The 27,340-nt window shown below is 43.1% G+C and overlaps 1 protein-coding gene across 8 annotated transcripts in view; it reads left to right on the top strand.

The window, feature by feature from the left end:
- The window catches only part of MYO5A (myosin VA), a 290,881-nt gene that overhangs the window by 241,885 nt on the left and 21,656 nt on the right, over positions 1-27,340 (top strand). For 4 of the 8 annotated variants that reach the window (XM_073618728.1, XM_073618727.1, XM_073618726.1 and 1 more), the window contains 5 exons: positions 3,698-3,896; positions 12,469-12,543; positions 15,834-15,927; positions 19,167-19,313; positions 21,585-21,739. In XM_073618728.1, the coding sequence (XP_073474829.1) occupies positions 3,698-3,896; positions 12,469-12,543; positions 15,834-15,927; positions 19,167-19,313; positions 21,585-21,739 (670 nt within the window). The remainder of the gene's footprint in view (positions 1-3,697; positions 3,897-12,468; positions 12,544-15,833; positions 15,928-19,166; positions 19,314-21,584; positions 21,740-27,340) is intronic. The other 4 variants (XM_073618730.1, XM_073618733.1, XM_073618732.1 and 1 more) reach the window with 3 other exon arrangements.

The following is a 27,340-nucleotide window of genomic DNA, read 5'->3' as shown; positions in this document are numbered from 1 at the left end:
AATCCTTGGGATGGGAGTGAATGTGGAAGGTACACTTGGCTTGTACATACAAATGTGAACTCAACTTGCCCACTTCAACATAAATCACACCCCTCATTCTGCAGCCACCAAGCCATACATAACACACAGTATGATAAGTTACAGCCTTATAAATACAAACCAGTGCAACGTGTCAGTGTCCACCATTGCCAAATGTCAGTGTCCACCATTGCCAAATGTCAGTGTCCACCAGAGCCGAATGTCAGTGTCCACCAGAGCCGAATGTCAGTGTCCACCAGAGCCGAATGTCAGTGTCCACCAGAGCCGAATGTCAGTGTCCACCAGAGCCGAATGTCAGTGTCCACCAGAGCCGAATGTCAGTGTCCACCAGAGCCGAATGTCAGTGTCCACCAGAGCCGAATGTCAGTGTCCACCAGAGCCGAATGTCAGGGACCACCAGAGCCGAATGTCAGGGACCACCAATGCCGAATATCAGTAACCACCATTTGGTGCAGGGGGGAAATGTGGCTGGGACTGTGAAGGGGCAGATTGCTGGCAGGGAGGAGAAGGAGGACACCTCCTCCATGGGCGGCACAGACCGGGGGCTGTGAGACCCTTTCCGCCCACTACATGTCTGCTTCCTCCCTGTTCTTTCAGAGGACTACAAAGGGGCGTGTCAGACTGCCGGCTGGGCTTAGGAGAGGGATAGAAGCCAGCAGTCTTACAAACAGGAAATCCCCAGGTAATAGCGTTTTTTTCCGCAAGTTCAGCAGCCTATTAAAGCGGAACTACAGAGCTCAGAAGAACATGGATGGCAAACTTGGTGAAGGTAGGAGATCAGCAACAAGGACATGGAAAACATTTTTTGCCCGAAGTTCTGCTTTAAAGCCATGTTCCAGTGCAACTGTAACATGTCACATAATTGATACTGTAAGGTCTCGTTTACACGTGCTTTCTTGGTGAAGAGTGCATTTGATCAGCGGTGAGGAGGTGTTGTATCTCCTCCTCACCACCTGCTTTAACCCCTTTAACCTTACCTTAGCAAGGCCCAACCATGTGTAGAGCAGTCCTATTCACTTGAGTGGGTCATGATCGATGGGTAGTAGCACCCACCAAAAGCAATAGGGGATATAATTCTTGCCACATCCATGAAGCAAAGCATCACAGCCGTGGCATTTGTGAAAACCCCCAGCTACGGCCATCTGAAGCTAACCGCCAGATTTTACTGCCTCACAACCACTAGTGAAGGGAGCCCTAAAAGTTAAAGGGTAACTCCACTTTCCTGGGAGAAAAATAGCAAAAAAAATAATATACAGTGCCTTGAAAAAGTATTCATACCCCTTGTTACAACCAAAAATGTAAATGTATTTTATTGGGATTTTATGTCATAGACCAACATAAAGTGACATATAATTGTGAAGTGGAAGGAAAAAGTTTTCAAAAGTTATTACAAATAAATATCTGAAAAGTGTGGCGTGCATTTGTATTCAGCCCCCTTTACACTGATACCCCTCACTAAAATCTAGTGGAACCAATTGCCTTTAGAAGGCACCTAATTAGTAAATGGGGCCTTCTGTGTGTAATTTAATCTCAATATAAATACAGCTGTTCTGCGAGGCCCTCAGAGGTTTTTTTAGGGAATCTTGGTGAACAAACAGCATTGTGAAAGCCAAGGAACACACCAGACAGGTCAGGGATAAAGTTGCGGAGAAGTTTAAAGCAGGGTTAGGTTATAAAAAAAACATCCCAAGCTTTGATCATCTCACAGAGCACTGTTTAATTCATCATTTGAAAATGGAAAGAGTATGGCACAACTGCAAACCTACCAAGATATGACCGTCCACCTAAACTGACAGGCCGGGCAAGGAGAGCATTAATCAGAGAAGCAGCCAAGAGGCCCATGGTAACTCTGGAGGAGCTGCAGAGATCCACAGCACAGGTGGGAGAATCTGTCCACAGGACAACTATTAGTCATGCACTCCACAAATCTGGTATTTATAGAAGAGTGGCAACAAGAAAGCCATTGTTGAAAGAAAGCCATAAGAAGTCCAGTTTGCAGTTTGTGAGAAGCCATGTGGGGGACACAGCAAACACGTGGAAGAAGGTGCTCTGGTCAGATGAGACCAAAATTGAACTTTTTGGCCTAAAAGCAAAATGCTATGAGTGGCGGAAAACTAACACTGCACATCACCCTGAACTCGCCATCGCCACCGTGAAACATGGTGGTGGCAGCATCATGTTGTGGGGATGCTTTTCTTCCACAGGGAAGCTGGTCGGAGTTGATGGGAAGATGGATGGAGCCAAATACAGGGCAATCTTAGAAGAAAACCTGTTAGAGTCTCCAAAAGACTTGAGACTGTGGCAGAGGTTCACTTTCCAGGAGGACAATGACCCTAAACATACAGCCAGAGCTACAATGGAATGGTTTAGATGAAAGCATATTCATGTGTTAGAATGGCCCAGTCAAAGTCCAGACCTAAATCCAATTGAGAATCTGTGGCAAGATTTGAAAATTTCTGTTCAGAGGCTCTCCATCCAATCTGACAGATCTTGAGTTATTTTGCAAAGAAGAATGGGCAAAAATGTCCCTTTCTAGATGTGCAAAGCTGGTAGAGACATTCCTACAGCTTTCTCTGCTGTAATTGCAGAGAAAGCTGGTTCTGCAAAGTATTGACTCAGGGGGGCTGAATACAAATGCACACCACACTTTTCACATATTTATTTGTAAAAAGTTTTTAAAAACCATTTATCATTTTCCTTCCACTTCACAATTATGTGCCACTTTGTGTTGGTCTATCACATAAAATTCCAACAAAAGTCATATTGTAATTGAATTTTATTAAAAATTACCTTTCCTTTTCAATCTACAGCAATATGGCTACCTGGAGGTGTTCTGTAGACAGAATGTGTACAGAATGCTAAATGCCCCTCAGAAACATAATTTCCTGCTTGTGTGATTGGCTCACTAATTTTCCTAGAAGTCTGCACACAAGTCAGATTTCAGGCATCCCCTGCAACACAAATGTCATTTTTGGTAAGATACTCTTGATCACGGTGATCAGGTGTTGCAGTTGATTGATAATTATGAAACCACTCCCATTTGACTTACTTAGCACATGGGCACAGAGAAACAAACTGTGATTTCTTCAGAATAAAGGCAGGACTTTGCAACAAAGTTTGTTAAAACCCTTGCAATGTACATAGATCACCCAGACGGGAATGTTTGTTTCTCAACAAAAGTTTTAGTTACTCTTTAAATAAAAAAACAGCAATGATGTAGTAAACCACATTAGCATTTTACCCAGCAGAGGATGTGTCCTCTCTTTATTTTATCATAATCAATACACACAAATGTTTTCTAATAATTTATACTATGTGACCTTGATTTTTAATTGTTTTATATTCTATGTAGGATCATCTACTCCAGATTCTTACCTCTAAGGGAGCTCACAGTCTAATGCCCCTGCACTAGCCAAACAGATACATGCACTAGGGACAATATGAATGGAATAAAACTAACCCAGCAATGTGTTTGTCCTGGATGGTTTATGTAACAGTCCTGTTTTAAACCCAGTACTACTTATAGAAAACGTTTATGGGTTTGTGTGTTTTGCCATGGTGAATGGGGCTGATGCTTTAATTCTGCTGCTTTACTTTCATACAGAGAAAAAGCCAAGAGATGTATAGCAAATATTGACTTTTTTATACTGCCGTTTAGAGTTCTAGAGTCACAGCTCCAAACTCAGAAGAAGAGCTATGAGAATGAGTTGGAAGCTCTCAAGGGAGAGATCCAGGGTCTACGGGAGGAAAACAACCGCCAGCAACAGCTACTTGCCCAGAACCTGCAACTGCCTCCTGAGGCTCGAATTGAAGCCAGTTTACAGCATGAGATTACCCGGCTGACCAATGAGAATCTGGTATGTAGGTCATTCATTGGGGATGTCCTCAAAAGTATTGCTTAGATTGTGTTTTCATTTATTCATTTGTCTGCAACTCAAGGCTGCCCACTGTCATTTTCTTCTATATGCTGTCTGCATAGGAAAAGCAATTAAAAAAGAGAATCTTGCCTGTAATGGAAATGGAAGGATTGTCTTTTCAAGTATATTCCTGGCTGCCATAGCAGGATTATGGACATGGTAGAGGGAGGAATAGGATTAAGTGTTTGGAAAGCCCTATGCTATAATCACTACACTGGACTCCTGGGGCTGAAAATGTACATATCAATTTAAAGTGGTTCTAAACTCTAAAGGTATTTACCTAATGCATTCTCTGCATTAAAACGGTATTAAACCCAAAAACAGAAATGAATTGCAGATTACCAATCATTTGATGTGGTGGCTGTATTAGTTTTCTTTTTTTTGTGGGGCTTTTTTCCCTTTGTTCTCACCTGGTGATCTGGCCAGTAAAGCACCTCCTGTACTAGAGTGCCTCCACACTGGATGAAGGAGCACAGGGGGCACCTTTGGAGAACATTGTTGTCAGTTTGGGGGTAGGAGAGTGTTAGATGTAATAGCAGATTTAGATACACTAACACATTGAAGCCAAACTCCAGCTCACACTTTTATAAGCAGTTACAGCAAACATTTTTTTCTTTCTCGAACATCACGGGACACAGAGACATAGTAATTACTGATGGGTTATATAGGTATCACTGGTGATTGGACACTGGCACACCCTATCAGAAAGTTCAACCCCCTATATAATCCCTCCCCTTGCAGGGATACCTTAGTTTTTACGCCAGTGTCTTAGGTGATGGACGTGTAAAGATGTCCTGTGCTGAGCTCCAAAGGGAATATCCTATATCCTATACTGGGGCAAAACCAGGCAGACCGGATCCATTCAAAGTGTCCTTTCATGGCCGAATTGGATGGTACCCGGGCCTCGTGTCCGAAGAAACGAGGTTTTACCTGTAACGCTTCCTCTTTTTATAGAGCTTGACCCCGCATATTAGAAAATGGTTTTCTAGCCTAATTTCTAGCTGGGTGCTTTACAGGCCAGAACTGCAGGATCCCCCTATTCGTAGGGGGCCATGTCTCTGACGTTTTTTTCAAACGGAGCCCACCGTGAGAGGTGAAGATTGGGTCTGTGTAAACTGAACCCTGCGGCTGGATAAGGTAAGAGGAGATTCCACAGAATTTTCTAATTCTAGTAGGTTTTCTCCTTTAAGGTAAATGCATGCTATGCCTATTGTGACCACCGGGGGCTGCCAAGAGCACATACCTTCACATGCTGATGTCTGTCTCAGTGTTCATGCTTCACAGCGTCTCCGGCTCAAGGTAGGATGGATGGGGGGATTTCTCACGATTGAATGTTCCCCCCAGGCTAGGGGGAGGCCACAGGGGTCTAGACAGCAGTTATACCACTCAGGCACCACCGCCTCCGCCGCCATTGCCGTTTTCAGGCAGGCCCTTCACTACCGGCCTCTCTCCCTCCTCCCCCTCCCCCAGCCTTCCTCCATAGTGTTTCCAGAGGGTCGGCCAGCGCGGGAAGAGCTCGTTTTTTCGAAATTCGAGGGGGGGGGCGGGACGTCAGCACAGGTGCTTAGACTCCCACTCAGGCCAGCTGCAGGCTATTAAGGCACTCTGTACAGGTGCACATAGCCTTTGGAGGGACACAGAGCTGACGGTCGCATGTAAGGTGGGACACAGGCATTCTCCTAGGCTGCATTTACTAAGGTAACACCAGACTGAGCATTGGGTAGCAGGGCTTTTAGCCGGACTACATCGCTCAGCAGGCAGTGTTCGTTTTGGATACCTCACACCTTGTTGCTTTAGAGGTTCAAACACCCCCAGAACCAGAGACACTAGGGAATTTCGTTTGGGTTCTGAGGGCCCCCTGTCTGCAGCATCCTCCCCCCTGAGGGGCCAGGGATGGCTAGCCAGGGAGAGCCATCGGGGTCAGGGGCTATACCTGCTTCTGGCACTTCAGCCCCTGTATATATTACACAAGAGGTTTTTTCCTCAACCATTAATGGTTTAGAGGAAAGATTATTGGCCGTGATTACAGCTTCACTCAGTGGAAGAAAACGTACTAGGCCTTCCTCTGTTCCCCAAGACCCTCAGGAAGAGGAGCTCTGGGATAAAGGAGACAAATCCCTTTCAGAGGATTGGGATGGGACAGATGATTCCTCTTCGGAATCAGGTAGAGAGGGACCCTCTGCGACTTCCCAAGTCTTAGTGCAGATCCTTACTGGATTGGTCCGCTCCACATTTAAGTTGCCCGTACCTGAATCAGTTAAAGAATCTTCTTCTGCTTTGGCATCACTGAAACCTTCTCAAGCAGCACAGGCTTTTCCTGTTCATAATTTACTTGAAAAGCTCATTTATCCTGAGTGGGATCACCCAGACAAACGTTTTTTTTTCCGCCGAGAAAGGTTTCCACACTTTATCCGATGGAAGAAAAGTTTATCAAAATGTGGGTAATACCGGCCATTGATGCCGCCATTTCCTCCGTAAATAAGAGTCTGACTTGTCCTGTAGACAATGCTCAGATGCTTAGGGATCCTGTAGACAAAAAGATGGAATCCCTATTGAAGGGTGTTTTCTCCTTGGCAGGTTCAGTGGCTCAACCTTCAGTTGCAGCGATTGGAGTCTGTCAATACTTAAGAGACCATGTTAAGCAGGTCATCAAAGTATTACCTGAACAGCAGGCCCAGGGGTTTGCTAACCTTCCTGCGGCCTTATGTTACGTTGTTGATGCCATCAGAGATTCTATCGTGCAAACCTCTCGTCTTTCTCTGGGGTTGGTGCACATATGTAGAATCCTATGGTTGAAAAATTGGTCAGCCAAAGCACCATGTAAGAAGCTCCTGGCGGGGTTTCCATTTCGTGGTGAAAGGTTGTTTGGAGAGGACTTGGATAACTATATCAAGAGAATCTCTTGTGGGAAAAGCACTCTCTTACCTGTAAAGAAGAAGAGTAAGTGTCCCTCTTTCAAACGGACTCTTTCCCCAGCGCCGGGGGCTTCAGCCTCCAGGCAGTCTCGACGGCCTCCTCCATCTGGGTCCAGAGACAAGAGTCAACCCCAGGGACAGAAGAAGTCCTGGGGGAAGAAGCCTATTAGGCAAAACACTAAGACCTCTGCATGAGGGGGCGCCCCCGCTCACTCGAGTGGGGAGAAGACTGCGACAGTTCTCAGGGCTCTGGCAGGAGGATTTCCAGGACAGATGGGTAATCTCCACGGTAACCTTAGGGTACAAGCTGGAGTTTCAGGAATTTCCCTCTCCTCGGTTCCTCAGATCAGGTGTTCCCAGAGACCCAGAAAAGAAGCAGTCGCTCCTTCTAGCGTTAGAGCGACTTTTGTCGCAGGAGGTCATTATGATGGTTCCCGCAAAGGACCAGGGATTGGGCTTCTATTCCAGCCTTTTTACGGTCCAAAAACCAAATGGGGATGTCAGACCCATTCTGGATTTAAGGGATCTGAACCGATTCTTAAGGATTCAATCCTTCCACATGGAATCAATTCGGACAGTAGTCTCCACCCTGCAGGGAGGAGAATTTCTGGCATCGATAGACATCAGAGATGCATATCTGCATGTGCCCATTTTTCCTGCTCATCAGAAGTTTCTGCGCTTCGAGATAGGAGGGCGCCATTTCCAGTTTGTGACTCTGCCCTTTGGGATAGCCACTGCACCTCGAGTGTTCACAAAGATCTTGGCTCCTCCTCTGGCCAGATTAAGGGCTCAGGGTATAGCTGTCATAGCATACCTAGACGACCTGCTCTTGATAGACCGGTCGGTAGCCTCTTTGAACGGAAACTTGAGGACCACAGTCAGGTATCTGGAACACCTGGGTTGGATCCTCAACTTAGAAAAATCTTTCCTAAAGCCAGTAAGAAAACTGGAGTATTTAGGTCTGATCATAGATACAAGCCAGGAGAAAGTATTTCTACCCCAGGCAAAGATCGCTGCTTTAAGAGAGCTGATTCTGGCAGTCAGGACCAAGAAGGGTCCTTCTGTCCGCCTTCGTATGAGACTACTAGGGAAGATGGTGTCTTCATTCGAAGCAGTTCCCTGTGCTCAGTTCCATTCATGAATGCTGCAACACAGTATTCTGTCGGCCTGGAACAAGAAGGTTCAGGCGTTAGACTTTTCCGATGCACCTGTCGCATGCGGTGCTTCAGAGCCTCAATTGGTGGCTCATACCCGAGAACCTGCAGAAGGTTAAATCCTTTCTACCGGCTACCTGGACGGTGGTAACAACAGATGCCAGTCTGTCAGGTTGGGGAGCAGTTCTGGAACAGTCTGCGGTTCAGGGGATATGGTCCAAGACCGAGAGGACCTTACCCATCAACATTCTGGAGATCCGGGCGGTATACCTGGCCCTAAAAGCCTGGACTATCAGGCTACAGGGTTGCCCGGTCAGGATTCAGTCCACCAATGCCACAGCAGTGGCTTACGTCAATCATCAGGGAGGCACCCGGAGCCGAGCTGCTCAAAAGGAGGTGAACCAGATCTTAGTCTGGGCAGAGATGCATGTGCCATGCATATCGGCAGTTTTCATTCCAGGGATAGAGAACTGGCAGGTGGACTATCTAAGCCGCCAGCAGCTACTCCCAGGGGAATGGTCTCTACACTCTACATCCTGACGTCTTTTGGAATATATGCCAAAGATGGGGGGTCCCAGATGTAGATCTCTTTGCATCCCGATTCAACAAAAAGATAGACAGATTTGTGGCAAGGACGAGGGATCCTCTTGCATGCGGGACGGATGCGTTGGTGATTCCGTGGCGTTGGTTCTCACTGATTTATGCATTCCCGCCTATTCTGCTACTGCCACGACTCCTTCGCAGGATCAGGCAGGAAAAGAAGTCGGTACTTCTGGTGGCCCCTGCTTGGCCCAGAAGGACTTGGTATGCAGAAATAGTAAGGATGACGGTGGGTTCCCCGTGGACCCTACCGGTACGCCCAGACCTGTTATCTCAAGGTCCAGTGTTCCATCCTGCCTTACAAACGCTAAATTTGACGGTTTGGCTATTGAGACCCACGTTCTGAGGAGTCGTAGGCTTTTCAGGTCCTGTCATATCTACCTTGATCAATGCAAGGAACCCAGCTTCCAGAATGATTTATCATAGAGTCTGGAAAACTTATGTTTCCTGGTGTGAATCCAGGGGTTGGCATCCCAGAAAATATGTTATAGGTAGAATTCTTGATTTTCTACAATTAGGATTAGAGATGAAGCTGGCCTTGAGTACCATCAAGGGCCAGGTCTCGGCTTTATCAGTATTATTTCAACGGCCACTTGCTTCGCATTCTTTGGTCCGAAACTTTATGCAGGGGGTGATGCGTCTTAATCCTCCGGTTAAAGCGCCCCTAAATCCCTGCACTAGAACTTGGTCCTGGCTGTGTTACAGAAACAGCCTTTCGAACCAATAAGTCAGATTCCTTTGGTCTTGTTGACAAGGAAGTTAATTTTTCTGGTGGCCATCTCTTCTGCTGGAAGAATTTCAGAACTAGCAGCCCTTTCCTGTAAGGAGCCTTATTTGATTATACACAAGGATAGAGTGGTCTTGCGCCCTCATCCTAGTTTTTTACCCATGGTGGTTTCTGATTTTCATTTAAACCAAGACATTGTTCTGCCTTCCTTTTTTCCAGATCCCTGTTCTCCGGAAGAGAGATCTCTACATTTGTTGGATGTAGTAAGAGCAGTCAAGGCCTATCTCGGGGAAACTGCTCAGATTCGCAAAACGGATGTTTTGTTTGTGCTGCCAGAAGGTCCCAATAGAGGACAGGCAGCGTCAAAAGCTACCATTTCTAAATGGATTCGACAGTTGATTATCCAGGCTTACGGTTTGAAACAGAAGATTCCTCCGTTTCAGATCAGGGCACATTCCACAAGGGCTATTGGTGCTTCTTGGGTGGTGCATCACCGGGCCTCTATGGCTCAGATCTGCAAGGTCGCAACCTGGTTGTCAGTCCATACATTCACCAGATTCTATCAGGTGGATGTGAGAAGGCATGAGGTTATCGCCTTTGGGCGTAGTGTGCTGCTGCGGTACAGGGTCCTCAGGTCTGATTGCACCCTACTTGGTCGTGGTTCCCCCCCCTCAGGTAGCATTGCTCTGGGACATCCCATCAGTAATTACTGTGGCTCTGTGTCCCGTGATGTTCGAGAAAGAAAATAGGATTTTTTTAAACAGCTTACCTGTAAAATCCTTTTCTTTCGAAGGACATCACGGGACACAGAGGTCCCGCCCCTCTTCTAATACACTATATTGCTTGGCTACAAAACTGAGGTATCCCTGCAAGGGGAGGGATTATATAGGGGGTTGAACTTTCTGGTGTGCCAGTGTCCAATCACCAGTGATACCCTATATAACCCATCAGTAATTACTGTGGCTCTGTGTCCTGTGATGTCCTTCGAAAGAAAAGGATTTTACAGGTAAGCTGTTTTAAAAAAATCCTATTTTTTTTTTTTTTTTTTTTTTTTTTTTTAGGAATAAAGGTTTTGCATAAATAAAATCTGATAATTGTAAGCACCCCTGTAAGTGTTAATGGGTTTTCCTCATCCCTCAAACCGCTACATCTGCAGGAGAGCTTGTTCTTTTGAAAAACAGCAAAATTACTGGCCAGATCACCAGGTGATAGTAGAGAAAATATTAAAGGATAAGTTCACCTTTGGGAACATGTTAAACCCAATTTTATGGTGGAACATGTAGCATGTTACCAGTGCTGCAGTGGGCTCCGCCCACACAGCCGCGTCATTCATGCACACAGCTCTGAATGAACTACAAGTCCCGACATCCCTAGCGGCTGTCGCCTTGTAGTTCTCCGTGAACTACCATGGCACTGTGGAGCACTGTGGTAGCTCATTGAGTCTTCCTGTCAAGGAGTATCGGCTTCATTGGAACAGGATGTACGGCAAGCAAATACTCTGACAGTGTGCAGGAGACCTGCATGGCATCTGCTGATTGCTGGTGCAATGCTTTCCAGGCTCCTACTACAAAAAATAATAAATACACTTTTTTTTTTTTACCTGCAAAAAAAATATGCATTTATTTAATTTTTTTTAAAAGTGAACTTATCCTTTAAAACGAATGCAGCCAACACATCTAAGAATTGGTAAGCTGCAATAGAACACATGCTTTCTCTTGGATTTATTACCGCTTTAAGGTAAACACCTTTCACTATATGTCCCCTTCCCCCCCAGCACTTACCCAACTCCCATATTGATCCAGCACTGTGCCTAGCTTCCAGTCTTTTCTACCCTCTCTCTCCCCTCTGTCTGCTCTCACCTACTTTTCTGAAAGCAGTGGGAGCCATTGAAGCTTCTGCTGCTGTCAGTCAAATCCTGTGAGAAGGGAATGGGGGGCGTGTTGGGCTGTATGTGTCTATGGAGGCACAAAGCCCAGCTTGGGAGTGTGACTGCACGTGTGCCCCCTAGTGGCTTGCCATGAGGGCGCACGGAGAAGAGATGGAGCAGAGATCTGAATTCTTTATTTGGAGAGGAACTCAAGCCAAAACTTTTTGTTTTAGATAGATTAGAGTAACAAAGGAAAAAATATCAGGATCAATTTTTTATATAGGGGTTCTATCACTTCTAAAAACAAAATAAAAATGCTTTTATTGTCTCCCCCCCCCCCCCCCCCCATTTTAGAGCTCTATTTTACTTCCTGCTCCATTGACACAGCCAGATCTCCCCAAAAAATTCACATGCTTCTCTTTTAATGCATTCCTTGCATTAAGGTAAAAATGTTTAGGCATCAGCATCCCCACTCACCCCCCTTTTACTTACCTGAGCCCTGATTGCAGTGCACGTCTGCAGCTCTTCTCCTCTCATTTCTGGCTCTGGCTGGCTTTGCTGGGGCACTGGAAGCCATTGGCTCCCAGTGCTGTCAATCAAAGCCAGTGACGCTGGAACGGAGGGGGAGCCCAGGTCCCACTGTCAATGGATGCAGCAGCCAAGCTTGGGAGCAAGCGTGCATGAGTGCCCTCATGGGAAGCGCCTTCGCATGGGGGCACTGGACAGAGAGGAGTGGACAGGAGCGCCAGTGGAAGACCCAAAAAGAGGAGGTTAGCGGCCACTCTATGCAATTCCATTGCACAGAACAGGTAAGTATAGACATATTTGCAAACGGGAAAGTCTGGACAGCCGCACTTCAATGAAAATGTCTTTATTAAATAAAAATTCAGTCCATACAGCATGCGGAAACAGTGGAATCAAAAAAAGTGTCTCCTATTAGACAAGCCCCATTTAATATGGCTTTTCATGAGAAGAATTTACCGTAAATCATTCTGTTACTAGACCACTTACTTTATTTGGAAATACCGTATTTGGCTGTTTTTAGGAGCACCATGCACAAGACAGCATTACCAATGAAATTGTTTTTCTAGCATAGTAAAATATTATGTGAAATCTAAAATCATGCTTTTAATCCAATTAACCATGGCTCTGGAATTGAGATTTGTAATTATTGGTCATTGTGAACAAATTAGTCCTTAATGTGAAATTCTAATTGAAGAGGGTACATGCATTCTACCTATTTTTTCAGTATTTTGAGGAGTTATATGCAGATGATCCCATGAAGTATCAATCGTACCGGATTTCACTTTACAGACGGATCATTGTATGTAAATCACACATCTGCTTGCTCTTTTGTCCTCGCAGTGTCGTTGAAAACTAACAGAGATTCAGCCTGTCTGGCTGTCTGATGCTGTCGACATGACAAGGCTTCATTGTGTCCCTTACCATCACAGCTTTCAGTGTCATTGTGTCCTGTCTTCATGTTCAGCACAAGAGCACAACTTCTTACTAACCGTATCTGTACACAAAGTTATTCTAACCACAACCCAATGAAATTCTCTAGATTGCAATTTAATTTCACCATTGTTTATTGTACATGACATTATATACAATCCAGTGCAGGTTGAGTGGCATACAGATTTGAATCTCCATACTTACAGGTAACGTTGTATGTAAGATATGGAATGTTGCAAAGTTTGCCCCATCTGCTTTGACATTTTGTGTACAGTGATTTCATAATTTTATTTTTTTGCCTTTTTAATTTCACCACAGTCCTGGCATTTACCATTACCAAACAGCAAACATGATCATATTTTTTTCTTTTGGTTTCTCTAGTTTTAGGAGTAATGTAGTTTATTTGTATACATTTTGTTAATACCATCAAACTCAGTTGAACTCTGTCCATTTTCCTAATGCCATTTATGCAGCACTTATTAGTTTACAGTCCTAAAGATCATATAAGGATTAATGTGTGAGTAAGTGAGGGAATTCTGGGGCAATGGCCGGCCATACATGGTTTGAATCTCGGCCAGTTCAGCAGGAACTGGTCAAGATTGAAACTGTTAATGGGCAGGCTGAATGTACCAAGTTGATCGATCTGTCAACTTTGGTGAAACCAGCCTTGCGATTATCACTAGCAGCTGCTAGCAATAATCAAGCTCTTCTCCTGGCAGGGATGGCTTTCTGACAGGGATACATTTCTTTCCTGCAACTCGTGGTTGCAGGAAAGAAATTTGTACCGTGTATGGCCTGCCTATGACTAGGGATGACCTTGGGTATGTTTGGATCATGGTCTGAACTCATCTGGGCATTATCACTGCATTTAGCCAATCATAAGCAGCCAAGATATTCTCTGACCCACAGCTGCACATGTATATGCATGGCTGCGGGGTGGGGAATGCCTGGGCCATCTATGATTGGCCGCTTCCTAGCTGTATTGACCAAGTGGGTTTGGACTAGGATCTGGGCTCATCCCTGTGACTACAAGATCCATAGTTCTGAAAGGTAGTGTATACAGGTCGTGTATCCCAGGGACCTGGCAAGGTGAGTAACAGATTGCTTTTATTAGGAAGTGTCTGTGATTCAGAAACCAAGCCGAACTGTTGAGATTACCTGAATGTAATTTTTGAAGGGCTCCATCAGCAGTTTTTTAATTAATATAAAAGGTATTGTGTTCTGAATGATTTAACTGATTTATTAATAGTTTAATCAGGTAAATATGAAATATCACATTTTCATATTTCTTATTGCATTTTCATATTTCTTATATACCTAAATAGTTACAACTCAAGTTACACACAACAATTTTTTCGTATTTAGACAAATACAATCAACAAAAAGGTAAACAAAATGTTATAGACGCACTACAAAATTTTTATTTTTTGGTAAAATTAAGTTTTATGAAAGTGATGAAAAATTGGATTGTACAAAAGTGGAAAATAAAGTTGCCTTATAGGTGTTGCTATCCAGTAGTGTTGTGATGTAGGTGATCTGGTTATTTTATTTGGCAGGTAGCTTCCATACCCTAGCAGACCACCACAGTTTCCTTGGTTTATAGGGCAAAGTGGCAAGAGTAAAAATTGAAATGCCACACTATATACAAAATGATATGGATCCAAATCATTCAGTGCCCAGATATAGATACTAACATCCCACTGAATAGTTACAATGGTAGACAGCATGAATTGTGTATGAACCAATTGCTGACAAGATCTGTGAAGATTAAAATAAAATAAAAAAACTATTGAAGTTCCAGTCAATATTCAGTGCTTATACATTTTTTCCTATTGAAAACCCTGATGAAAGGGTTGTTTGTGGGGCCTTCCAAAAAGCATTGTATACTCCTTTTATTAACATAATAAATGAAATAGTGTAGCGCTACCGAAACTACTAAATTATGTGCTCAAAACAAAATTACTATGACAAAACTTATACTTTTGACTTATAGAAATCTTAAATAAGTCAGCTTCCCCCAAATTCAGAAGTAGATGTGATAAAAGTCCAAATACATCATATACTTAAATCAAGAAGCTTCAGTTATGAACAGTGCCAGTAATCTTCTGTGAAATGTTCCACAAAGCATGTGGCAAGTGAGTCCACTCACCTCTATATTGGACCTCAAAGCTTCCTCAGAGGTTGAAAGAGCTTTTCCATAATAGCCCCTCTCACCAACATCCTCCATAAGCCACAGCAACAAGAGCATCATAAAACGTAAAAAAAAAACAGCATTACACATCACTGGCCTCCTTCAAATGTGCACACAATGGCATCATCAGCAGGTACCACTCCTATACGCATTACACCACAAACAGAGCTTCCTCAGTAGGTCCTTTTATTGTCCACTTGACCCCTACTGGAATAAAATTTACAGTGCGGTGGTGCTTTAGTTCCTAGTTCCATGTCTCATACCGCACAGCTCATGAAGTGGGAACTCCGTCAACATGGTGGGAGCTCCTAACAGTGTACATTATTTTCCAACTGGATTTTTTTTCTTTTACCAAGAATGGAAAGCCTTTTTACACTGACTTGCTCTCAGCTCCTGATTCTTCATGTTGGATGTAATATTTTATATTTTGCCTATTGTGCCAGGATGCAATGATTTGCATGGTTCTTCTGTAGTTGCTCCCTTCTATTTATATTCTGTCTACCCTGCATTTTTTAAACATGTAATTTACAGTTGTTTGGTGCAGAATTCTACAAGCTTGTTATATATGCCATATGACTTTACTACACAACATTTTTTTTTTTTATTTTGTACTCTAAAACTGACAGGTAAATTACCCGCAGCATAATATATGTACCTGTACAATCAAGTGTATCTTCTGACAGATGAAATTATCTGTTGTGCCATAATTGTGCAATAAAAGCCATACTTTAAATGAATGGTTCATTAGACTTGTAGGGGATGTGTAGATTTTTTTTTTTACTTGCTGAATTCTGCCCAAATCAGCACTGACACTCCTATACATGCAGTACACACATCCGCCCGTTGGTGGCGCTGTTACCTAGCTGTCTGGTCCTGTTCTACACTAACCTTGGCTTGGCAAGTTGTGTGCAAACCTGCTATGTTGTTTAAAAGGGTGTTTTTTATTAAGATAATGTTAATCTCTGCAGGATCTAATGGAGCAACTTGAGAAGCAGGATAAGACAGTCAGGAAGCTGAAAAAGCAGTTGAAAGTATTTGCAAAGAAAATCGGGGAGCTGGAAGGTAATATGCTGCATCTGCTTTTGTATCATCCAGTTTAATCTGAATATACTGTTTGCTTGATTTTCTCCTCCCACATGGCTTTATAAGAATTCTGTAAACTGGATATTTTTTTTGCTCTGACATTCCTTGAGGAGATGGCAAATAGTTCCAGCATGTACCATGGTAAAAATGTCTGCAGAAGCATTTTCAATACAAATTCCATGCTATTAACTCGGATCTAGCTCCACTATAAGTGGATGTTACTGTGTTGCAGGGAAACCAAATAAGATATCCCATTGGGTCTCCATCTTGGTGATGGTGGCTTTTTATATTTGGGCTTCATTAAAGTGTCATAAAACCCTCAGCCAGATTTGCATATAATGACAAATGAATATACCAATATAGGCATTTGTAAGTAGAACTGATAAAAAAAATCCAAATACCTTATTTTATCATATATATATATATATATATATATATATATATATATATATATATATATATATATATATATATATATATATATATATACAGTATATGCTGGTCAGGTGACTTTTATTCACATGCTCTGCACTGTGCAATCGGTGGGAAGAGCAACCATTAAACTTCCGATGTATCCTGCAGAAATCACTGCAGGAAGTTTTATTTGTTTTCCTGTGGCTGCCCAGTGTTAATTAGCAGTCACATAGTTTAACTGAAGAAAAAGTAGTTTAAATTAAATGAAAAAAAAATTAATCAACAACCGTTTAAGCAATTATTCCTATCCAAAATAACGGTAATAAAATTAATTAAAAAGGTGTTAAACTATTTTTTTTTAATGGGCCCTTAAGTGGTTTGTGCCATAATGTGCTAGTATGCACCACATATTAGCACAAACTTACCTGTCAAACGGTGCCCTCTATTGCTGCACTGTCATTGTTGCCGTTGGTCCTGGGCGCTTCCATCTTTGTCCTGACTTCCTTGCGGGTTCCATCTGTTTCTGCCGCTTGATTGGCCAGACTGTGATGATGTCACTCCCCCACATGTCCACAGGGAGGCACATCATTTATGACAGTAGAGACCAATTAAGTGTCTTATGTCTAGTGGCGGCTGGTGCTCAAAATTTCTGGGGTGGCGCAAACAAACCAAAAAATTCTGAAAAAAAACCCCCATCAATTGTAGCCTCACTGTACCATCAATTGTAGCCTCACTGTACCATCAATTGTAGCCTCACTGTACCATCAATTGTAGCCTCACTGTACCATCAATTGTAGCCTCACTGTACCATCAATTGTAGCCTCACTGTACCATCAATTGTAGCCTCACTGTACCATCAATTGTAGCCTCACTGTACTATCAATTGTAGCCTCACTGTACCATCAATTGTAGCCTCACTGTACCATCAATCGCAGCCACTGTGCCATCAAATGCAGCCACCGTGCCCATCAATTGCCGCCACTGTGCCATCAATCGCAGCCACTGTGCCCATTATTTGCCACCACTGTGCCCATCAAACGCAGCCACTGTGCCCATCAAACGCAGCCACTGTGCCATATCAAACGCAGCCACTGTGCCATATCAAACGCAGCCACTGTGCCATATCAAACGCAGCCACTGTGCCATATCAAACGCAGCCACTGTTCCCATTAGTTGCCACCACTGTGCCCATCAAACGCAGCCACTGTGCCCATCAAACGCAGCCACTGTGCCCATCAAACGCAGCCACTGTGCCCATCAAACGCAGCCACTGTGCCCATCAAACGCAGCCACTGTGCCCATCAAACGCAGCCACTGTGCCCATCAAACACAGCCACTGTGCCCATTAATTGCTGCCACTGTGCCATAGCAAACACATCCACTGTGCCATCAAATGCTGCCAGTGTGCCCGCCGTCTGCACTTTCCCTGTCTCGGTGGGACAGATCCTCAATGTCTTCTCCCGTCCTCTGCTATGATTGGATGCCTGCTAGGCGTCCAATCACAGCGCCTGTCATTTCAGCCAATCAGGTGACGGGTAACAGATCTGAGCACCTGATTGGCGGAGAGGCAGTTTAGTGTTAGGAAAGCAAATTTTCATTCGCTTTTCTAACACAGCTAAGTGACCTGCGAGCGATATGATGCCTTTTTTTATGCCTATTAGAGCCTATGGCTCTAATCAGGTGCTTCAAAAACACCCCCCGCCGCTGTAATTTAGGCGCCCGAAAAGGGGCCGGACGCCTGAATGGGGGTGGCAGCGGCGGCCATAGATAGATTCATGCAATTCGTGAATCTATCTATTGGTGCTAGAAGGGGGTGTCAGGAGAGAGGACGCTCTTATGGACGCACCGCCACTGCTTCTGTCATAAAATCCCTACCTGGCAGCAATTTTTTGAAAATTGTGTTAAATACAGCTTTAAATAATAGTTGTTTTATAATGGCGAAGTTGGTTCTGAGCCCCAGTCATTGGAAGATATGGGACAGCTTGTTAGAAATTAGGAAATGAATGGCTTCCCAACAGACACCAAGGGGAGCATGCACAATATGAGTGGCAGTGTGGCACAGGATCGCCTGCAATGGCATTGTCACTGACAATGGGGCAGTGCATAGATATTGCAAGGCAACCAGGTATTTATAAAGATCGAACAGATGGATGGTAGTATGCATATGCACACTAGCATAGGACCTAATTTTGAAGACACATATACAAAGAAATGTTTTGGGTTTAATGACACTTTAATACATTAACTCTATATACTTGTTTAGGATTGTTGGACACTCAAGGCACCACATAAACACCAATTTCTATATTTACAATGTAGAACTTAAGATGCTGAACAAAAGAAAACGGATAGTGTCTCACATTATAAATATAGATATTGGACTTGAATGCAATACTCCATGTTTTTTTTAATCAATAAATTATTATTAGTTTAATACATTTTAGCACGGTTTCAATCCAGTCAGTGTTCTAGCATATAGAAGCTTCAACTTGTAGATTATACAAAGCTTGCAATGAGGCTATAGAGTCGGGGGGATGTAGAGAAAGTAACGATCGTAACCAACATTTTAAGTCTTCTCCTATCTATCCAAAAAAAAAATGTAGCTGGAGTTAGGTTTTAAAAGAACAATGGACTTCTGGGAAATATGATTTGCTTAGTAGGATAAGTCAATACCCCTTACAATGGGTATTTAGGACATGACACATCCAGACTTTGGTCTTCATGGTGTGCCGTAGGGTTCTTTTGTTATAGATGTCCTCTGGTTTCTGCATAATTACAGTTTACACATTTCATTTGTATTACAGTTGGTCAAATGGAGAATGTGTCTCCTGGTCAAATAGTAGATGAACCTATTCGTCCACTCAATATACCACGTAAGGAGAAAGATTTCCAAGGAATGCTGGAGTATAAGAAGGAGGATGAACCAAAATTAATTAAAAATCTTATATTGGGTAAGTATATGCAAACGTATTTTTCCTATGTATTCTGAGCCATAAGCACGAACATGCACCAGCAAATCAAGGCTCTCAGGCTGACCTAAATTTCAAATGTATGGTGAAATATATAGAGCTGTGCTGGTTGGTATGGTAATTAAATGGCTGGAATTGTCTACCAATAAAATCACTCTGAATTTGAATAATTAATGCAGAGTTGCCAAATGAGCAAATTGATCATAAATGTTCAGTGTGTGGGGAATGGTCTACCTCATTTCTGCTTGGTGATAATGCACAGCTGTTCTTATCTGCTTTGTCATTTGGAGTAAATTGAAGATGATTTAGTAAACCTAGGCTTACCTATATGTTTTAGCAGTATGTGATTGACCTTCGCTTGTGATACTAAAGCAGTGAAAAGCTGGACATAGGTGAGTCAGTTTTTTTTGTTGTTCAGCGAGTGGGTTGATCAAATTCTGACAGCAGGGAGACTTTACCCCATAAGAATACACAGATTGGCGCTGCAAGCTATAGCTAGCAGCACTGATCAAGTGGCTAAAATCCAACAGGGTGGTTGATCAGTAGATTGACTTCTGTTCAACCACTGTGGCCACATATGGATTGAAATGTGGTCAGTCCCTGCTAAACCAGATGAATTTTGGACCATGTATGGCCAGCTTAAGAATGAATCAGGAAGAATGTACTGGAAATGGAGCGAGTACAAAGAAGGGCAACAAAGCTAATAAAGGATCTGGAGGACATTAGTTATGAAGAAAGGTGAGAGCACTGAACTTATTCTCTCTGAAGAAGAGACGCTTGAGAGGGGATATGATTTCAATTTACAAATACCATACTGGTGACCCCACAATAGGGATAAAACTTTTTTTGCGGAAAGGAAGTTTAACAAGACACGTGGCCACTCATTAAAATTAGAAGAAAAGAAGTTTCACCTTAAACTATGTAGAGGGTTTTTTACTGTAAGAGTGGCAAGGATGTAGAATTCCCTTCCACAGGTGGTGGTCTCAGCAGGGGGATCGATAGTTTAAAAAACTATTAGATAAGCACCTAAATGACCGACAACATACAGGGTTATACAATGTAATACTGAAATATAATCACACACATAGGTTGGACTTGATGGACTGGTGTCTTTTTTCAACCTCACCTACTATGTAACTATATGTAAGTTACATGTTACACCGTGAATATGGGTGCAACATGTTATGAAAGGTCAACTTAACTTTTACAACTAAATTCCAGGTTTTAAGAAACTGGTGCGTCGGATTGTACCTCGCTGCCTCCTAAGCCGTTACCAGTCTGGCCAATGAATCCTCCACTTTGTTTCTTGTGTAAAGCACCTTAGGCAGCTCATGAGTCGCAGGAAAGAAATTCACACATTTCCACCATCAATGCAGACAGTGCCCGTGGAATCCCTCCTGCCAAGCAATTGTCTTCTCCCGGTAGGAGCGGGTGGGGGAAGCTGTCCCCGCCGGGGAAAGATGGTGATTATCACTACCGGCTCTAGAAGCCGCTTGCAATAATCTGAAGCGAATCTGGCAGGCAGGTTGTACCCAAGCTGATCGATTGATCAACTTGGTACATTCAGCCTGCCTGCCCATTAATGGTTCGAATCTTAGGCGGTTCCCGATCTTAGTTTGGCCACTCATCCTAAGCTGTTGATGGATATAGCAGAGTTGGAAATTACATTTGTAATAATCTTTATATTCTGTCTACAAGAGATGAGCTGATGTGATTAGCTATCTGCATGGGCTGCTGGATCAAGCAGTTCAGGAAATTGCAGTGATATCACAAGTTGGAGTTTTTTTGCCAGCTTGCAATACGCGGCCTTAGATCAGCATTGCATTCATTTTGTAGTAGTTGCACCATTTCATGTCACCCAAACTTTGAGAAGGTAGTGCAACAACTTACATTTTTCTAATTCTCCTCCATTGCTTATACTGGCCTGCATTTTGTTCCCTTTCTGCTCTGTTCACCAGCCAGAGCAAAGTAAAACATAGTCCCGTGTAAGCTCTAAGTCAGTCTGGGCTTATCAATCCCCACTTGGCAGTGCTTGGGAATTGTGATTGGTTACCGCCCAACACTGAATTGTGAGAGGGGAGGGTAGACCATTACATGCACCTCATACACAGGAGTACCAAGTATTTCACTTTATTTCAAAAGGCAAACAAAGAGGTGGAGGCAAAATATGAGCTTTACAGATGAGAATATGAGCTGTAAATACCCAGGAACTTTAAATATACATTTTGTAATTGCTTTGTATTTCTTTACCAGACCTAAAGCCCCGTGGTGTTGCTGTGAACCTTATTCCAGGATTGCCGGCATATATACTATTTATGTGTGTGCGCCATGCTGATTACCTCAATGATGACCAGAAAGTTCGCTCTCTTCTCACATCAACAATTAACGGTATTAAAAAGATCTTAAAGGTGAGTTTTTCATCCTTTCCCTCTGATCTCTCTGATCCTTTATTCTACCTTTGGGGGTTTGTTTGATTCATAACTAATATTTGAAATAATGGTAAGCAGCTAAGAATTGGATGGGATCTGGGAAAACTTGATATTTATAAAAAGTCACTTTTATTTGTGTACTCTTTTAGGCCCCTTTCACACTGCCGCGACTTGAAAGTTGCGTGATTTTGCAGTGATTTTTATTGCGATTTTGCGGCCGCGATTTAGCCATGATTTTGCAGCGATTTCAGAGAATGCCTGCGTTAACTTGAGGTCTAAGAACCTCGACTCAAAGTCGGACCAAAGTAGTACAGGGACTACTTTGAAGTCACACAGATATAAATGGTACCCATTGGAAATCATGGGGTACGACTTGTCATGCGACTTTGCAGTCCTAAGTCGCAGGACAAGTCACACAAGTGTGAAAGGGGCCTTAAAATGTTACAACTATAGACAGAAATGGTGTGATCCCAAATCATTGTTCCTGTCTCTTTAAGACAACCTTACCATCATACAATATAAGGTATATCTCAAATTATAAATGTCCAAAAATCATGATCCAAACAGTGATTAAATAGTCTTTAAAATGTACTTTGGTATATATGTGATTATATACACCACCAATTCCAGCAGTATCGTAATGGTTGTTGGTATTTTCAAACGTGCATCAACATAAATAGTGTTCCCCTCTATGTAATCCAACATTCAGCATGCAAAGCTGACTATCCCCTCACCTGATGTGCCCTCACCTGGGGGATAAAACTAAGGCACCTTTCACACAGGCTTTCCGATCAGGTCCGCCTGTCAGTTTATCAAGCAGACCTGATCAGACCCTCCGTTCACCTCTATGGAGCAGTGGATGTCAGCGGTGACATGTTTGCTGACATCTGCTGATATCTTATCCTGTCCGTGAAATCCAGACGTATGAAGACCCTATTTTCCATCCATCTGGCAGATCACATCGGATGGGATCGGATGAAAACGGACAAGGGGTCCATTTTTATCCGATCTCCACATAGAGGACAGTGGGGCTCTGACAGGTCCGTCTCAGCACAGTGAGCGGAGATGGACCTGTCATCCGCCTGCTCATTAGGGATCAGCAGATTGATCCCCCACTGAGCAAAGCGGAGTCCACCGGGCAAGACTGCCCGTGTGAAAGAGCCCTAAAGAATGGCCTATATGTGGTATTTGCCACTTTGGGGATCTGAAATGATGTTCCTCTCCTTATGGGTACCTCTGGATCTGGGTCCTCCTCTCCTATGGGTTCTCTGCACTCATCCACATGATCAAAAGAAAAAGCTAAACATAGTGCTTATCCTTTTAAAAACAACCGTTTTTTATTTCAAATACATCTATAGTAAAACACATTTACCTGGTGCTGTAAGTGCACCAGACTGTAAACAGCATAAAATCAATATCGTCAAACTGCAGGTATCTATCCACCAAAGTTCATGTTTACCTCAATCCTCGTGTGGTGCATGCCATGGCGTGACGTTAGACTGGCCCCAGGGAGGTAAGTGGCTGCATTGTCGGACAGCCATCAGGGGAGAAGTTTTTCCCCTGTCCAGCCTCATAGATAGCATTAGACAGAACATAGGAAGATGGGACAGAATGCTTTATATACTTTGTCCCCTGGGGAACATAACACATTAATAAAAATGGAAAAAGGGAAAACTCTTTGTAGTACATTTCAAAAAATAATAAAAAATAATGCATTACAGAAGTTTGGTTAGACCACCTTTCCTACAAAAATACCTCTCAAACCAGTAGGTATTAGACTAATGTCTTTCATATAATCATGGTCCACCATTTCTAAGGACAATATAACATCTCTGAAAGTAAAAATTTGAAACTGGAAATCTTTGTGTTGCTTTCTTTTGTGTGAAATCCCTGGTGCTCCTGCCAGTCCCTCTGCTTCCTATTAAAAACTGACCACACTAGGCATGAGAGCTCAGCCTGGTCAGTTTTCTAGCTGTGTTGAGAACTCAGCCTGCTCTCCTTCAATAATCAGACTTGTGCTGAACGCCCCGTGCACAGCCATTCATTGGGAAGATCAGTTTGCTCTCTGAACTGTGTATGCAGCTTAAAACAGAGGCTATGTGATCACTTAAAAAAGGGTATTTATAATGTTTCTATTATATTTATACACAAATATTGTGCCTTACATATCTATTTTAACCGCTTCCCGACCGCCTCACACACATATGCTGCGGCAGAAGGGCACGTACAGGCAGATTAACGTACCTGTACGATGCCTTTTAAAAAAGGCAGCTTGCGGGCGTGCGCGCGCGCGCCGGGAGCTCCGTGGCCGCGATCGCGGGTCCCGCGGACTCGATGTCCGTGGGGATACCCGTGATCGTCTCACGGTGAGGAAGAACGGGGAGATGCTAATGTAAACAAGCATCTCCCCATTCTGCCTAGTGACTCTGTCACTGATCTCTGCTCCCTGTGATCGGGAGCGACGATCAGTGTAGTGTCACACACAGCCCCTCCCCCCACAGTTAGAAACACTCCCTAGGACACACTTAACCCCTACAGCGCCACCTAGTGGTTAACCCCTTCACTACCAGTGACATTTTTACAGTAATCAATGCAATTTTTTAGCATTGATCGCTGTATTAATGCCAATGGTCCCAAAAATGTGTCAAAATTGTCCAATGTGTCCGCCATAATGTCACAGTCATGATAAAAATCGCTGATCGCCGCCATTACTAGTAAAAAAAAATTATCAATAAAAATGCGTAAAACTATCCCCTATTTTTGTAGACACTAACTTTTGCACAAACCAATCAATACATGCTTATTGCGATTTTTTTTTACCAAAAATATGTAGAAGAATGCGTATCGGCCTAAACTGAGAGAAAAAAAATGTTTTTTTAAATATTTTTGGGGGATATTTATTATAACAAAAAGTAAAAAATAATGCGTTTTTTTTCAAAATTGTCGCTATTTTTTTGTTTATAGCGCAAACAATAAAAACCGCAGAGGTGATCAAATACCACCAAAAGAAAGCTCTATTTGTGGGAAAAAAAGGACGTCAATTTTGTTTGGGAGCCACGTCGCACGACTGCGCAATTGTCAGTTAAAGCGACGCAGTGCCGAATCGCAAAAAGTGCTCTGGTCAGGAAGGGGGTAAAATCTTCTGGGGCTGAAGTGGTTAAACTGGATGGGTTGTTTTACAAGGTGAGGGTTTACATATAGTACTTTGATCCAAAGTACACCTCTATTGGTGATTCATAGTAGTACAAACAAAATGTAGTATGTATGCCAACCAGTGGCCTTCACAAACTCTGTCACTCCACTAGTAAGACTTTGTAAGCAAAATATCTGGTATTCAAAATGTGTGATGCCTCCTAGTATAACCAGAAGTTTGAAAACAGGAGTTCCCACTTCATGGATGGCCTCGGGTGAACAAATGAAACCGCATTTCTGTGCATCTAGTAATCTGACACAGACAAAGCTGGTAATCAGTCATTAATTGATTGATGATTACCGGTAATTACCAGCTTTCCCTTTTTATAAATGTATTCCCAGATCTCATCCAGTTCCTTACTGTTCTCTTTTTCAAGTGGGATCTATAGTTTTGTTTGAAGATACTTGCTTTGCATAGATAGTGGTCATATAATTGTTTGGTATATGTTGGACTAAATAATGAAATTCCTTTTCTTGTGGAAAGTAAAAAAAAATGAAATTCCTCTTTAAAGCCTCTTCAGGCCAAAGGTCTCAGTGATCTGTAAAGGCTTCTACTGATCATCCCGCACTAGACTGAAAATCGAGATCAGGACTCGTCAGAGCAGGCAACATTTTTCCAATCCTCTATTGTTCAATTTTGGTGAGCCTGTGTAAATTGTAGCTTCAGTTTCCTGTTTCTAGCTAACAGGAGTGGTCTTCTGCTGCTGTAGCCCATGTGCTTCAAGGTGTTGTGCGTTCAGAGATGGTATTCTGCATACCTTGGTTGTAACGAATGGTTATTTGTGTTACTGTTGCTTTTCTATTATATCAAACCAGTCTGCCTGTTCTCCTCTGACCTCTGACATCAACAAGGCATGTTCCTCCACACAACTGCCACTCACTGGATATTTTCCCTTTTTTTTGGACCATTCTCTGTAAACCCTAGAGATGGTTGTGCATGAAAATCCCAGTAGATCAGCAGTTTTTGAAATACTCAGACCAGCCCGTCTGGCACCAACAGCCATGTCACGTTCATAGTCACTTAAATCCCCTTTCTTCCCCATTCTGATACTCGGTTTGAACTTCAGCAAGTCGTCTTCACCACATCTAGATGCCTAAATGCATTGAGTTGCTGCCATGTGATTGACCGATTAGCAATTTGTGTTACCAAGCAATTGAGCAGGTGTATCTAATGTGACCAGTAATTGTATATTCAGTCACTTGTGTTAATTCACCACTTTGTGGCAATAATGCTTAAAGTGTAAGTTTACGTTTATGGAAAAAAAGGTGAGCTTTCACAGGACCCCAGCCCCACTTGTCCCGCTGACCTGCAGTGCAGCGATCTCCTGTTCTGAGCCTCGGTATAGCTGCCTCACCGGACCGGGGCTTATAAATCCCCTCGGCATTCTCTCTACTTCTTCCCTGCTGACAAGATGGGCTACACGGGATCTGATTGGTCAACGCCGCCCATGTGACAGGGCTGATCAATTAGAATGCTCCTAAACGTACCTCCTGACAGGGGACATTTTGGAGATTAAGCCGAGGGGTTTTCTAAGCCGCAGTCCAGTGAGGCGGCTATACCAGGCCTCATAACGGGAGATCACCGTGCTCCAGGTCAGCGGGACGGGGGGGAGGGGCTGAGGAGGGGGTCCTGTGTAAGTTCACCTTACAGATTTTTCTGTTAAGGTGAACTTGCCCTTTAAAGTGACACGAATACCCTCCACCAGATGTGCTCTCACCTGGAATATAGGATCGTATAATTAAGTATGGTCTCTAAATGCTTGCATCCTTCATAGTAGACTTAATAAACATTCCCAGATCAATGGATTTCACAGATGCTTCTTCATACCTCCGTGTGCAAGTTCTTCTCCTCATAGGGAAGAAGAAACCACCAAACAGTGTGCTTTATCCTTGTAAAACAATTTATTGCTTCTAAAAACCTCCAGATATCCACTCACTTTTTACAGGTGAAGCACACCAGGCTTATACAGCAAATACAATGAATCTAATAGCAGTGACAATCCACTTTCTTAATAGTATTATTTCCGCACTATCTCCATGTACACCGTGTCGTGACATCATCTAGACCCTCCCCTATTAGTAGTGGTTTTCCAAGCCCAGAATGTTATTTAACCACTTCAATACACTTATACACCTTCCTGCCCAGACCAATTTTCAGCTTTTAGCGCCATCACATTTGGAATGACAATTGTGCGGTCATGCGATGCTGTACCCAAACAAAATTCTTATTGTTTTCCCACAAATAGAGCTTTCTTTTGGTGGTATTTGATCACCACTGAGGTTTTTATTTTTTGCGCTACAAATAAAAAAAGACCAAAAATTTTGAAGAAAAAAATAGTTTTTCTGTTAAAAAACGTTGTAAATACGTAAGTTTTCTCCTTCACTGAT

Source organism: Aquarana catesbeiana, linkage group LG03 (assembly GCF_042186555.1).
Source record: "Aquarana catesbeiana isolate 2022-GZ linkage group LG03, ASM4218655v1, whole genome shotgun sequence".
Lineage (NCBI taxonomy): Eukaryota > Metazoa > Chordata > Amphibia > Anura > Ranidae > Aquarana > Aquarana catesbeiana.
Note: the sequence above shows the minus strand (reverse complement) of the source record. Positions and strands in the feature narration are given on the sequence as shown.